Genomic DNA, 16,088 nt, shown 5'->3' with positions numbered 1-16,088 from the left:
ACTTGTACAAGATGTACATCTGCATTAAATAAATCAAACACACCCAATGCATTTATATTTCCCCTTGCGGCCTGTAGCTAGTTAATATTGTCATTTCTGGTTGGCACTGGTGTTGATTTATTTATAAGTTTGAGTTTGATACGGCTCCCACAGCAAGAATGAAAATCCTTCCTGGTGATCATTTATAATAAGGTCTGTGGGAGGCCTGAGCTCCCAGCAGCCTCATACAACAGCCACTGCTGCAGTAATTATTACAACTGATGTGGATCTATATTAATTCCTCCACTGAAACAATATCCCACACTCTGGGATGTCGATATTAGAGCTCAGCCAACTGAATTTATGTGACCGTGACAGTACACAAAGAAATTACAGTTAAAATGAAACTAATTTATCTTTTGCTCATTGCCATCTGCGTCTTCATATCTGGCTCTCTGTGAATTAATGTGTTTGTGTGTATACGTGGATTTATGGACCTTTATGTGTTTAATTCAAAAAGGTTATGACCATCGGCTCTGGTAAGGTGTTTGCCACTACGGGTTACGGTATTGCACTGCACAAGAATTCCCGCTGGAAACGCCCACTGGACCTGGCTCTGCTGCAGTTAGTTGGAGATGGTAAGTTAAAAAGGGACCAGAAAGCAACACGTAAGATGCGCTAGCAGGAAGGACGAAGGAGAGAACAAGAAGCACATAGTTAATGCTCATCTTACCAACTTGAAAACCCCAATAAGTAATAATAAAAGAAAAAAATAGCATAAAGCCAATCACAACCTGGTTGTGTCCTTCGCCTGCTCCGGGGCCTCCTCTTGACAGGAGGAGCCCAAAACACCTCACCTAGAAGTTGCCCAGGAAGCATCCTAGTCAGATGCCGGTACCACCTCCAGTGGCTCCTTTCTGAGTCCATTCCAAATCACCATCTCATCACGTATCGCTAAAGGAGTCCAGACACACTTCAGAGGAAGCCCAGTTCTGCTTATCCACGATACCTTTACCACAAATAAAGTTAGGAAAGTAGATCAACCTATAAACAGAGTCATCTATTTCTTGACCACAACAGACCGGTAAAGAGTCCACATTACTGCAGATGCCACTTCAGTATGTTTGTCAATCTCTCCCTCTCACTCATGAACAAACTTAAACTCTTCTATCCGTTTCCAGCTGGGAACCATGGCCTCAGACTTGGAGGAGCTAATTGTCTCCCAGTGCAAGCTGGACGAAATGACTCAATGAAGTCATGATCTCCAGAACAGAACCTGAAATCTGAGACCATTGAACTGATACCCCCACCCACTGGGTGTGCCTGGACATTCTGTCCATAAATATTTTAAGCAGAATTGATGACAAAGGGACGGCCTGCCTGCCCAGTCTGACTTTTGTCTGCTGATACGAACCAAGCTCTCACTAGGGTTGTTTCAGAAAGAGCTAAAAGCGACTGAAGCTAGTCAGACACTTCAGGCACTGATAACACCCAATTTGCCTCATGCTTTGCTCCTGTTGGCCTGTAACAGGAGGAGGAACAGTTACTACCTTGCTGTCTATATTTCAGGAGCAAAGGTAATACTTTTGTCAAGTAGGTCTTCCAGCTGAGCATTAGACAGTCACATCAGGAGGTAGAGTTTTCCTGTCTCCTAGGAGAGTCATTGCTGCTCAGACTGGGGCTCTTTTTATATACAGCATGAGCATCACATGCCCCAGCTCTCAGGTGCATTTAATCCAGTCACATTCCCAACATTTGGATTACTGGGAAGTTCCTCATGTATATGATGAAGGTAATACTTTTTTTAAATGATTGACAGAGTTTTATTATTGTCACGTTATGTTGTATTTTACTTTAATTTTAGACTCATAGAATATATTAATTGAACAGATAGTTTAATTTATTAAAACTGTGTAGGGAGAAGTGGATCCTTCAGACCGGGATCCTCTGAGACCCCAAACCATTGTTCCTAAAAAAAAAGCACCAAATTAAAGTATGAACAGAAAATAGTAATGTCAAATCATTAGCAACAACGTGACAAAGTCATAAAATATTGAAATGTAAAAAAAGTTCTGTGAGATCTTTGAGAGGTCTGTTCAACAAACAATGGTTAAAGGAGACCGATCACACCTTGGATTTGTATTTAAACTACTATTTCCTGGATTCTCATGCTAAACAGGGCCAAACTTTTAAGTAATGAGGTCAGTGTATCTATATGGTATAAGTAGCTGAAATGGCAGTGAATCAAAATCTACTCTAAACTCTGTGTTTCAGCCAGTTTTTGTTCCACTCTTGGCTCTGTATGATGTTAGTTCTTACTAAGAGCATGGAGGTCCCAGTCATCTGCTGTTGAAATCTTCTGTTGAGCAGAGCTAACTCATCAGACAACTGGATTAAACATACAGTCTCCTCAAAGCTAAACAGTGGATTTCAGTCAGTGGATATTATATATATATATACCTAAGAGAAATAAGGATTATGCTGAGCTACATGTCATGCAAAGCTACTCTGTTACAGCTCAGTTAGCTTATTAAGTTACTTGATTTCGATCGCCATTGTTGGTCGCCATTTTCTTTGCACTCCCACCGCATTTCATGTAATCTCCTTACTGCCCACCAGCAAACAGCACATTCAAAGGAAGAGTAGTCACATGTCCAAAACATTTATTACAGTCTGTATTCATGACTGCAGTACTGAGGACTATATTAATTTTCCTTTTTAAATGATCCTTTCATTAATGCGTCCTAATTACTGTGCTAATTACTACAGAAGTAAAAGGTAATTCTGATACGCTACTTATGCCGTTTGTCCCTCTTACACCATAACCACTCCACAAACCAAGACATGTCAAAAGCTTTGATTGAGAATTACTAAGGAATCTGCTCATTAGACCCCAAAATATGGAGTTAGCACCCAAGGTCACCAAGTTATGCGCCTCTGTAAACAAAATCAAAAACCTTGCAGAATCTAAACATGCTGTTCAACCTCACTGACATGGGTCGATTGGGAAGGTGGCAACACTTTTGGTGAAAATGCAGCTAAAACTTACATTTTTAGGGTAACAGCAGGTTGACCAGGAGTCCTCTTTATGAAGATTATCCAAGTTTTATACATTTTAAAAATGGCTGGGTCATGATGTTCAGGAAGAGCGTGTACTGGAGAAAAAGGTTTTATTTATTTATTTAGTTATTTTTTTTAATGTTTCTAGTTCTTTAATTCCACTGCAAATGAATAATGATCAAAAAGTTTACACAGGTTTTGTGGTGATGGTTGAGTGTTATAGGAGGATAAAGTTTAAAGCTGGGGGTGAGGAAGAGAAAAGAGGGATGTGGATGGAGAAAGGTGTGATAGGTGAGGGTCAGTAGAGAAATTAAAGAGGTGGTGGTTGTGAGAGAGAGGAAGATCAATAGAGAAGGTCAGAGGGAGGAGGAGCAGAGAGGAAGAGGGAGGGTCGTGTGATCTCTGCTAAAGCTGTCAGATAACACGTACACACACTTGCACACACACATTTCTCTTTTTCTGGTTCATACACTCAGTAACACTTCCCATATTCTCTGTCTGACCTGATTATACACAAATACACATACTGCACAGCAGACTTCAGACAGACTTCACTCCTCTAAATATTTTACCCTCAAAGTTATTGTTTGGTTTGTTGCATACACATTTTGCCTGTTTTTTTTCCCATCCTCTGACTTATAGTCTGATAGTAATTTCAGCCTCTTTGCATTTTCTTAGGTCTCTGTTGAATTTCAAGACTTCAGTTTTTGATTGTGTTGCTCATGATGACGTAAAAAGATCACAGAAACTGGATTTAAACACAGCTCTTCTCAGACTTTGTTCATGCTGCTATGACGATATCACATTTGGTGATCATGAACATTTCCAAGAACTCTGGCTATTTATGTGTTAATCACATTTTTATTTACATATTTGTCATTAGTAGCTCAGTAATGGCAAAGCGTCCAAAGAAGATTGATGAGTGGATCTGTTCAGCACAGAAAGAAACAGGAGACACAAGAGGTTTGGAAAAAAACACAGATCTGAGGAGCAGTGAAGGAGCTCAAAGCGCTCATTGGTACTACAGAGTACATTTAAACAGTGGTAATGTTAACCAGCCTGTTTCTCATTGTTTCAGTCCTGGTCTCTTAGCATGCAGCTGAAATACTGAATACTTGAACCTCTGGGTTGTTTGTTTTAAATAGTCTCCAATAAAGTTACAGCAAATCCTGCAGACAAGTGAACATGATCTGTGGCACCAATTCAACATGATGACACTGAAAACAAGAGAAGGTTCATAGAATTTTGTGGATTACAGCCAAAGGAAAACATGAGATAAATCTACATTTCCAGCTGTATTTGAACATCCATCCGTCTTTCACTTATCCAAGTTTAGGGTTCAGGGAGGCAGGAGTCTATTTCAGCGGCTTGCTGTCTTGTCAGAGGTCAGGAGGTACAGTGAGGAAGAGCCTGGACAGGTCACCAGTCTGTCGCAGTCACATTCGAACTTTCAAACTTTCCAAGTGTGACAAAATAAGAAACACGTACTAAATAAGTAGATACCCAGCTTTGGTCTTTTCTGATCATTTCTGGCAGCAGAGGTCGTTTTTATGAAAGCATTTGTCAAGTTTCTGCTGTGCCTATTTCTAACCAGATGAAATGTTCTGTTATTTTTCCTTTATGCGTCAGCACTGATTCTGAATACAAATGTATTAAAACTGCATTTGAACTATGAGAAAAAAGAATATCAGGAATGAATTTGTACCCAATGAACTACAAGGACTACAACATTCATTCAGATGAATTCTGGTGTTAGATATTTGTAGACTATGTTTCAAAAACATAGTTTAATATATTTTATAGAACCTGTAGGCTGTTGTCAGCTGGGCCAAAGACTTCCTGTTCAATGTACGAAGGAATTCAGTTATGCATTTAAAATTTTACACCTTTCAAAGCCTTAATTTGAAATACCGAAGGAAAACAGATGTTGTAAGGGATTTTTAAGGAGCATACAATTCTGCTGGTTCATAGAAAATTATAAATAACAATGCAAAAAAAAAATAAATGTTTAGACCACAGAGAGAAGGGATGAACGCAGGTCTGGAGTCTGTGTGTGTGAGAGTCGAGAGGGACACAGCAGGAAGATCTTGACAGCCTGGTGGACGAAGCTGGATGGAAATTAGCTCCTAAACATTGTCAGATCCTGCCTGGATCTATGCAGTGTTATGATGTAACAAAAAATGCTTAAAGTTATCCAGTAAATGTCAGTATATTAATTAAACCATGTGACAATGCCAATAACCCCTAAACCACTGACAAACAGGAAAGTTGGAAAAGTCACAAAGACGATTAGCACACACATATCTGACAACAAAAGACATAAAATAAAACTATCCTTTAAAAACCAACACCACACACATTCTTACTGGCTGTCCTTTCTCATACCAAAAATATTTGATATATTTATATACAAATATCTGATTACATGGCTTATAAGTCTTATCTGCAAAGCTGACATATGATTGGTTCCTATAGTATTTTATAGTGAAAAGCTAGAAAAGCCAAATTGAGCAGATGTCATTAAAATGCATCGGCCTTTAGGTAAAGTGGATTCCTCCTGATCTGAACAGATAATAGAGAGTAGAAGAAGTGGATAAAAATCTGAAAAGCACACCTGCATAAATAGGTAATGATGTTATTTATCCAGGGCTGTGAATAACATCCACGTTCTGTGTAATAATCCCAATTTGATTAAAAAACAATAATTGTGTGAACAGCACTAGAGGACCTCTTCAAACTGCATTTCACATATTTGGCTAATTGTGATAATTGCGCTCTTTAAAATCTCAACACCGAGCTACAGCAGTTTCATAACCAACCCCAAAGACATGACATGAATTCATCATGCACTGCACAAGCAGCGTGGCCCTTTAAGAGTCCTATAATGTTTCCTAGCAATGCATCTCTTTGTTAGAGTGCTGTCGTTTCCTTTCTTAGCACATGACTGGTCAGTCACCAAATTGCCTACTCTGGGGAGCAATTTAGCCTCTTCGCAATTAGAGAGAGCGAGAGGCGGGTGGAAAATGCCTCAGTGGCAGCGGTGACAGCAGCTCCCAGGGGAAGAGAACACTGGAGGCTGATGGTATGTGATACAAAATGTTCAAACAGAGATGTGTGAGTTTGTCCTTAAAATGAGATGTCTAGCTGTTTGGTTGGATGACAACCACGACTGCAAAGCTGTCGATGTAGAAAAAATAGAAGAAATTATTTTTAAACGCTGGGTCCTTAAACTTTTTAACATATTATTAAAAAGTTCAAGTTTCTTCTACTTTTGTTGTTTGTTTCCGGCTTCTGAGAGGATTTTAGTTCCCATTTGGTACCAATGTAGTATTGAGAAGTCATGTTTGATCAGGATTTGGTTGCATGCAGGTAAGCTAAAGCTAAAATCTAAACAATTTTGTTATTTAACACCTTTTTTAAATATTTTATGTGCATTTCTAAATAACAACTGTAGACAGAACAGGAAGTCTTAGCCTTAGACCCTTGTTGCAGCTCTGAAATACTGACTGATCAGTTCCCTCATCAATCTTCGTTGTGGGAACACGGGCAATTTCCCTACGAGTCTTGTAAACATTCTTGAACTAGCCTTCCTCAATTCAATCATTTATCGATTCCCTGATAAAGAATCGTGTCTTCTTTTAGCTACCATCTGTTACAGCAGCTACCACCTGTTGAACTCTGATTTTGTCGTGCTGCTGACCCTCATTTGCTAAAGTATAAAGAGGAAAATTCAAAACACAGCAGATGCACAGCAATACTTTTGATAAAGAAAACTGTTTGAAGATGAGGCATCTGTGTGTCAGGTCCCACGTGGCTGCAATGTATTTCCAAGAAATAAACTTTCTTCAAAGCGATGCCGAAAAGGACAGAGATCCAGGAATGTGCACTGTTAGAAATGCTGATGTTGCACCTGAGCTCAAATCCCACAGTAGCATGCATCCAAGGTTCGCCTCCATTCCACTTCCCCTTTGTGTCACTCACAGTGATTCATGCTGACTGAGCAAAGCCAATAAAAACACCTCACACACAAAAGAATGATAACAGGATGTGAATATGAACAGCTTTTGGCACTAAGGGTGGAACAAACTAGAGCAACACAGCTCACCCTGGGGAAATTGATTTAATTTTTTCTTGATGTTCTTTTTTTTTTTTGTATAAATGGCTTTGAGTCTTCAGAGACCCAGATGTTGATTTTCATTTTATAGATTCAGAACAGAGCCACAGATTTTTCTCTGAACCTGCAATTTTGTTTATAATCCTTTGTTTACTTTGCACAGCTGAACCAAAGCTGCAGATTGTTTGTGATCAGCATTTAAACATAAATGAATTAATGAACAAAGCACTAAAAATGGCAGAAAACGAATCCTAATCCCCGAAACAATACATTTTTATCTGTATAGAATTTTACCATCTTAAACTCAGCAAAGACATTTGATGCTGCTTTTTCCAGCGTACACTTTCATGTATACATGAAGAAAGTGTGAGGACAAAATGTGTACACTTAGCTGTTATTACACCAAGTGTCTTGCAGAAGTACCTTTAGGGGGGAAAAGGATCGGTTTAAGAGATCAATTAGACTTGACGACCTCCTCCACCCGATTCCCATCACTCTCACCCAAAAAAACAGCCTTTGCCTCTCCATGTCCCAGTTCTTATTTGTACTTTTACATTTTGGCTGATGTCTGAACAAAGCAATTTCTTTCTGTGATGGAGGAACTGTATCTCCTATTTACTTCTGTCACTCACACGAAGCAGTTGCAGTAACTTCAAATGATTTGCTTTTTTCCCAGCAGAGTTCTCTTTCGGTTATTTATATGCTAAATATTGCTGCTGTCCACAGTGTTACAAATAAAACTTAATCCAATCCAAATATTACTGATATCACATTAAATGTGATCCAAAATTGAAGAGACCAGGCCAAATGAACTATATGATCAAGCAGACTTGTTAACAAAAAACACTTGACTTCCTCTTTTAATAATTTCCAATATGCCCAAATCTGTCTTGGAAAAAATGGCTTTTAATCAGTATTGTATAAGGGAAATGATCACATGTTGGTGATTAAAGCTCTTTTTGTGAAGAATGGACGCCATGATCTCCATTTTTGCAGATCATCTGGTCAGTCAGGGTGCTTCTCCCCAGTTTTGGGGATTTTGAATGAAACTTTACACTTTTACTTGAAAAGGTTAGCAAATTATTGTTATTACACAATGACAGCATTAGCATTGATTTGGAAAAAGAAGTCTAGAGAAACTGAAAGCCAAACCGATATAGTTTTCCTGGCCTAAGCTCATGAAGAAAGGGAAGCATTTCTTCAGTGGTTTATAAAGAAATGATCAAAACTTATATTTGTGCTTCTCGTTTGTCACCTCTGTGCTTATGTGTGTTTAAGAGCCAACTAAACGTTATAGAGTGTGTCCACGTTTATGCTATTTATAGTTTTTATGCACACACAAACTTGGAATTGATCATATACACAGTTTTATATATTTGACTGCTTTAGAAGACATTGTAGGTGAAGTATAAAACTGCCCCAGGTCATAATACAATGTTCTTAATGCTATTTCTGCACAGATTGGATAAAGGGGATATTTATTATGCCCCTGAGAGGATTAAAGAATAAAGGAGCTTAATTCCTCACTGCACACCAACATAAAGCCATTGATGTTATAGAGGCACAGGTTAGAATATTAAGGAGTAGCATAAATTGAATTGTTCCCAAATCACAACAAAACTGCCAAAAATCAGCAGAATGAAACACAGATTCTATTTTATGGTCTGTCTTGGTTTGCACGCCTGCTCCTTTCATTTGTTGAGACGATTCTCCATCTTCACTCCGTGGCATTTTCCTCCTCAGCGCAGGTAAAGGAGGAAATTCTGCCTGTCTGTCAGCTCTTTGTAGGGAAGATTTCTCCCAAAGAGCAGCTTTATGCAGCCATGATTAACGTATTTACAGGGAGATAAAGGGAGCGAGGCAGAGAGCCGGGCAGAGGGAGAGAAATCAACTGAACATTCATTGAAACTTGATAAATTAGATTATGGGAGGGAGCCATACGCAGAATGAACATGCGTATTAGCCTTTATTGTGAGGATTTGCGCAGGAAGTGGGGTGAGAGGAAGAAGGGTCAATCGAGTTGAGCTCAGTTTAATTCAGCTGTCAGAGAACATTTGAATTCCTCCACGACTGTTGGCGAAGTGAAACGTGGCACACAATCCCCTCACGCTTGACCCAGATTTATTTTATTTTTTCTTTCAGATTTGATGTTTTAGTCAACACAGCGGAGACTAATCCATGTGGCAGGGCTTTATGGAAAGGTTTTCAGACAAGGTTAATTAACCCACAGGTCGATTAATATTGTAACAGTGAGGATTGGGAATTGGAACCTCCACATTCCAAGTGTATTTTCAAAACAGTGTGTGTGTGCTAGATTTAAAAGACCTCTGCACCCTGGTCACGCACATCTGTCTGCATGTGTGTGTGTGCATGGGAGGGAAAAGCATGATTTCTTCCCCGCTGCCTCCGTCTTTTTGATTAATGCATTAATAGCTAGCACTAAGACTCCCATTACACTGGAGCTCAAAGTGTGTATCACATGAGTGTGCACGTTTTTGATAGTTTGAACAGGAAGAGTAATGTTTGTGTGCATTTCCCCCTTTCATCTCCCATGTGCTGTCGCATCGCTCTGCCCTCGGTGTAGACACCAGGCCATTTCACAGCCCGCTTCAAAGGGCTCCTGTCTCTTGCAGTCACTGTCTCTAATTCCCAATTTCCCTTTTCGATCTCATAACTTTTGCTGCAAATCTTTTCCTAAATCCTTTAAATCTTTTTCTTGCTCCCTTTCCCTATTTCCTGAGCCTGTTCTTAGTGTTCGTGCATATTTTGCATTCATGTGCTTGCGTATTATACCAACTGTAGTACAACTTAAGTATACAGGTTTGTTGACTAGCTGTTTGTAAGATGTTCTATAGCATGTCAAATTTACATTGTGGTGATTAAAATCCCTTCTATCCTGCATTACATAAATATACAGATGTGCTCCAAAGTTTACTTGCACTCATCATGGGTGCAGATTTTCTCTAATCCAACATTATAAACACAGGGTCAAATATATACATGTACATCTCAGCGTTCTTAGTTTTCTTGTGTTGTTTTATTTTGTTAGTTCATTATTTATTTTATGGTTCCTAGGTTGTTCAGTTTCGTTTATTAGATTCCCCCGTGTGTCTCTGCCCTCTGTGTCTCCCTGTGTGTCTGTGTTTATATTGGGGTGTGAGTTCTTGTGCCGTGTTTCCCTTCGTGTTACGTTTTCCATCCTTCCTCAGCGCGTCATGTCTGTGCTCTCCCTTGTGTTCCCTCGCTCCCTCGTCTGCCTCTCCTCCACTCCCACATCATGATTCCCATTTTATTGCGAAGGTCACGCGTTTGCATGTTCATTCTGTTCAGTCCAGCTTCCCCTGTCTTATTATGGTTATTCCTGTCAGCTGTGTTCCAGAGAATACACTAACTAAGAATAGCACAATATACTGTATAGAGGCATATATATACATAAAAGTCACTATTAATAAATAGCTGAAATAGAACATGTGCAAGAAGGGTGTAGCTGTAGCAGTAAACAGTGTGTTAAGTGGATGAGTTGTACAGGGAGCCACAGGCAGGAATGATTTCTTGTGTCATTCAGTGGTGCTTTTCGGTCATCTCAGTCTTTCACTGAACGTGCTCCTGTGACTGACCAGCATGTCATGGAGTGGGTGAGAGGTGTTATCCAACATTGTCTTTATCTTGGACAACATCCGCCTCTCCGACACCACCTTGAGGGAGTCCAGCTCCATCCCCACAACATTGCTGGCCTTACGAATCAGTTTATCGAGTCTGTTGGCATCTGCGACCCTCAGCCTGCTCCCCCAGCATGCAACAGCATAGAGGATCGCACTGGCCACCACAGACTCATAGAAAATCCTCAGCATTTTCTGGCAGATGTTGAAGGACCTCAGTCGCCTCAAAAAATAGAGACGACTCTGGCCCTTCCTGTAAAGTGCTGTGGTGTTTTTAGCCCAGTCCAGTTTATTGTCAATGTGTACTCCAAGGTATTTATAGTCCTCCACAATGTCAACACTGACCCCCTGAATTGAAACAGGGGTCAAGTGTTTCCTGGTCTCCCTGAAGTCCACGATCAGTTCCTTGGTCTTTGCCACGTTGAGCTGCAGATGATTCTGCTCACACCACGTGACAAAGGAGTCGACCACAGCCCGGTACTCTGTCTCATCATCCCTGCTGATGCATCCAACCACCGCAGAGTCATCAGAAAACTTCTGAAGATGGCATGTCTCTGTGCAGTGGCTGAAGTCTGTGGTGTAGAGGGTGAAGAGGAAGGGGGAGAGGACAGTCCCCTGTGGTGCCCCTGTGTTGCTGATCACCTTGTCAGACACACACTGTGGGAGACGTACATATTGTGGTCTTCCTGTCAGGTAATCAACAATCCAGGACACCAGAGAAGCATCCACCTGCATCGCTGCTAACTTATCACCCAGGAGGGTCGGCCTGATGGTGTTGAAAGCGCTGGAAAAGTCAAAAAACATGACCCTCACAGTGCTTGCCGGCTGGTCCAGATGGGTGTAGACACGATTGAGCAGGTAGATGATGGCGTCCTCAGTTCCGAGACGAGGCTGATAAGCGAACTGAAGGGGATCCAGGTGTGGTCTTACTATGGGTCGCAGCTGGTCCAGGATGAGCCTTTCCAGGGTCTTCATGATGTGGGAGGTCAATGCCACGGGCCTGTAATCCTGGGGGCCACTGGGACGTGGCGTCTTTGGTATGGAGTCGGTGCAGAAAGTTATGTAGCCTGTGATACACTCAGTAAGCCCATTGATGTCCTTGGCGTGAGGCTCACAGAGTGTTTCCCAGTCGGTCACCTCGAAACAGCCCTGTAGTTCTGCTAAGGCCTCCTCTGACCTTAGGAGGTCAGAGGATGGTCACATGGTCACAGGTTACCTCCTCACAATTGGCACATAGCGGGGGGTGAGGTGAATCAGGTTATGATCTGACCTACCAAGTGGGGGAAGGGAGGAGGAGCTGTATGCATCCTTGACGTTAGCATACAGTAGGTCTAAAATTTTCTCTCCCCTGGTGGGACAGTCCACATATTGTCTGAATGTTGGTAGTGTATTGTCCAGTGATACATGGTTGAAGTCACCCGAGATCACAATAAAGGCACTCGGGTGCTGAGTCTGTAACCGAGCTATGGCAGAGTGGATAGTGTCACATGCAGCTGTGGGGTTAGCAGAGGGGGGAACATAAACAGCCACCAAGATGACATGAGAGAATTCCCTGGGTAAACAATACGGCCTGAGTCCAACAGCACACAGTTCAGTGTCAGGGCAACAAATCCTTTCTTTGATTGTTATGTTGGCAGGGTTACACCACCGGTTGTTAACTAAAACAGCAAGCCCACCTCCTTTCCGCTTACCGCTAGCGATGCTCTCCCTGTCCGCCCGAACAGTGTGGAAGCCTTCCACCGAAGCATTCTCGTCGGGAATGTCCTGGTGCATCCATGATTCAGTGAAACACATCAGGCTACACTCTCGGTATTCCCTCTGACTCCGTACCAGTGCTGAGAGCTCGTCGATTTTATTCGATAACGATCACACATTTCCCATTACGATAGACGGCAGACACGGTTTATACCTCTTCTGCGGGTCTGGCCAGTGAGCCGGCCGACATCAGGGCGATCAGCTGGTCTCTGGAGTAAACAGTCCGTGTCGCGGTCCCGTTCCTTGATAAAAGTAATAGTTCCACGGCCACCAGAAGAACAAAAACTCTCTCAATCCACATGATTGAGTGAAAGATAATAAACAGATGAAAATACAAGTCAGAAAATAAAGAATACGTAAGAAAACAGAGCTAAACGAAGAGTAAAAGCAGGAGTAACTGTAACAGGCTGCATGCTGGTTGGCGCATGCGCACTGAATTTAGGTCAGCATCTCCCTGAGTCCTCTGTCGTGTCCTCCCTCATGCTATGTGTTCCCTTGTGTGCCTCTCAGTGGCGTTTAGTTTTTATTTTCCCTGCCTAGTTTAGTTTTGTATCATTTCCTTGAGTCAGCAAATAAAGCTACGTTTTGAGGTTATTTCCGTGTGTTGTGAGTCCTGCATTTTGGGTCCAAACTCCTGCCTGCCATACAGCGATTCATGACAGTACCAGCTGTCAAGCATGGAGGTGGTTGCATCATTATCTGGGGCTGTTTTGATATCAGTGGCTCCACAAAGAGAATGGAATAATGATGAAATAGGACTACTTCTGCATGCTTTAAGTTTAAATCAACAGCTAGACTAGACTTGGACAGAGCTGAGTGTTCTAGGAAGTCAGTGATCCCAAACACACATCTCAACTGGTTTTGGAATGGGTAAAATGGGCTAACCAAAACCTAGTCTCAACCCTATAGGACTAAGCTTTGAAGTTGGGTAAAGTACATGCTAGGAAACTCTATCAATTCTGCCAAGAAGTGTGCTCAAATAGTCGGAATTATGCAACAAGATTATAGATGGCTACCAAATACATTTAACCAAATCAAGTGGGGTGCATGTATATATCTGAAGCAATATGTATACCTTTACACCTGTGTGGATTAGAGAAAATCCTAAATAAATTCAAACTTTGTAACCAATCGTTGTTTTCTAAAGTGCTAAAAGTTATATGCTGTATTTCAAAAAGTCCAAAATTACCATGACATCCATGTCCATGGTGTCTATGTAAACATCTGACCACAGCTGTATATTTATTTCTTTGGTTTGCTAACTCCAATCAGTCTCATCTGTCATTCCTATTTTAACAATATACAAACAAAGCTTCGCTTGCTCCTCTCATTTCTCTCTTCCACGCTATATTTCATCATCTCCTAACTCTATATTTTAGTTGTAACAATACACTCCTCCATTCCTCTCATCTCCTGTCTCTTCGCCTCTTCAGCTTTCCTTCTCTTGCCTCTTTCTTCCCTTGGGGGATCAAACACCTTGCTCTCATAACAAAGGGGTGGTAATCCTCTCTATATATTTTTTTCTCTTACTTTCCATTTTACACTCTTCTTTTTAAATCCTTCTTCCTAATTGTCTTTTTCCTTCTCTCATGATTCTTCCCCTTTCTACTATCTTCCTCACTTCCCCTTTCCCCGTTTTCGTCCCTGCTGTATGGCACTCTTCACTGAACCTTAAACCTCTTATTTTTCTTGTCTTTTCCCCACATTCCCTTCATTTTAATCTTCTTTTTCTCCCCTTACCCTTTCTCTTCCAGATGAGATTGATATGTTGGAGCGTCTCTGGTTGTCGGGCATCTGCCACAATGATAAGATTGAGGTATGATGTTTTACAACTTTTCTCCATTAACCTGATGAATATATATCCTCTTCAGCTATTTCAAAATGAGCTTCGCGTCAGTCCTCTTCATCAAACACCAAACCAGGGAATCACTGGTGTTTATTTATTTATTGTTGTTTATTTATTCCTCTTGGCAGAAAGTATGTATGACAAAAATGGCTAAAATCACAGGACTAACTCAATCTCTCATAACTACTAGATGTGACCTCCTAAAAAAGCAGGAACCTTACCTTATTCAAAAATAGTCATTTCAATATAGTCGCCATGCTCTGCTTTCAGTGCTTCTGCAATCTTTAGTTTGCTTCTGTTCTGATTATGTTCACATGCACATAAATGTGCACTGTCAAAATGGCTTCAACTTGAATTTAATTTGGGGAAACAGGACAGGAAAGTGGTTCAGTTAGTGAGCGAACATTGTGTTGATGTGGAAAGAAAAAATGTCTCCACTGCTCCTCTTGGTTTTACAAGGGTTGAGATCATTTATATGGGATTTTTTCCCTAACATGCCCCAAAATGTTCCTATTCTTATCCCAATCAGTGTGTGGTAGTGGGACCACATTATGTTCCCTCAGTTTACCCCTATTTCGTGCCACATGCTGAGCCCGCCTCTAGATATAGCCCATCACTCGTATTTCCTCCAGGTGGTACAGGGTCTGCATGGCTTTCTTTCATGCCTCATAATGAGAAAGCAGAACTCAGTGTGGGAAGTTTGACCCTAAGACATTAAGAATAAAACCATGTTGTGTTTATCTTTTGATGGGCAGATTTGTAGAACTTTTTAGCCCTCAGATGAGATATTGTTGTCACCCTACCGGGCGGACAGCATGGACATTCGGGAATGAGGCAACGGAGGAGTGTCAAATTGATAGGATAGGTGTATCTGCTAAAAAGCTTGAACAAGTTTGAATCACAGTGACCTAAACCCAAAGGTCAGAGGTCAAGTTTTCAAAAAGATCGTATAAATGCAATAACTCAAGAATGCTGCATTTAGGGATTTTCCAATTGATAGCATATAATCTCTAAAAACCTCTGGTGAGTTTGAATCTCAGTGACTTCAACTTCAAGGTCAAGATCAGAGATCGAGGTTTTTTAAAGATTTTGTGAATAACTTGAAAACAAGTTGACGTACTGTAGGATTTTGAAACCAACACTATAGGCGAGTCTACCAGGAGACTGAGGGGTAGCACTGGCTGTTGTCAGTATTTTTGGTTCTTGTTGGTAATAAATACACTTTCCTGTCCTCCCATAACCTTTCCCCTTTCTCTCCTTGTCTGTCAGGTGATGAGCAGTAAACTGGACATTGACAACATGGCGGGGGTCTTTTATATGCTGCTGGTGGCAATGGGCCTCAGCCTCTTGGTGTTTGCCTGGGAGCATCTGGTGTATTGGAAACTACGGCACTGTGTTAAGCGATCGGGCGGGATGGACTTTCTCCTGGCTCTCAGCAGGGTAAGAGGGAAGACTCATTCAACAACAATAGTAATCAAACTGCTATCAGGCACATAAAAACTCTTGGATATTTAAATGTAAAATCATAGAAATTATGTAGAAGTAATAGAACATAGTCGGGATATTTTCTCTAAAGATACTAGTTATTGTGTAATTTCAATGAATACTTATCATTAATTGACAGATGTGTACCTTACATGCCCAATACAGAGCATTAAGTAAAGTTTGATTGATA

General features: G+C 41.0%; 1 protein-coding gene across 1 annotated transcript in view; it reads left to right on the top strand.

Moving 5' to 3' along the window:
* The window catches only part of grin2da (glutamate receptor, ionotropic, N-methyl D-aspartate 2D, a), a 262,588-nt gene that overhangs the window by 232,421 nt on the left and 14,079 nt on the right, over positions 1-16,088 (top strand). Inside the window, exons 16-18 of the mRNA XM_086281122.1 lie at positions 500-617; positions 14,322-14,383; positions 15,683-15,853. Of these exons, the coding sequence (XP_086137248.1) occupies positions 500-617; positions 14,322-14,383; positions 15,683-15,853 (351 nt within the window). The remainder of the gene's footprint in view (positions 1-499; positions 618-14,321; positions 14,384-15,682; positions 15,854-16,088) is intronic.

This window comes from Aulonocara sp. 'chitande type north' Nkhata Bay, linkage group LG22 (assembly GCF_057382095.1).
Source record: "Aulonocara sp. 'chitande type north' Nkhata Bay isolate Kocher_YH1m ecotype deep benthic linkage group LG22, A_spYH_male_GT1.1, whole genome shotgun sequence".
Classification (NCBI taxonomy): domain Eukaryota; kingdom Metazoa; phylum Chordata; class Actinopteri; order Cichliformes; family Cichlidae; genus Aulonocara; species Aulonocara sp. 'chitande type north' Nkhata Bay.
Note: the sequence above shows the minus strand (reverse complement) of the source record. Positions and strands in the feature narration are given on the sequence as shown.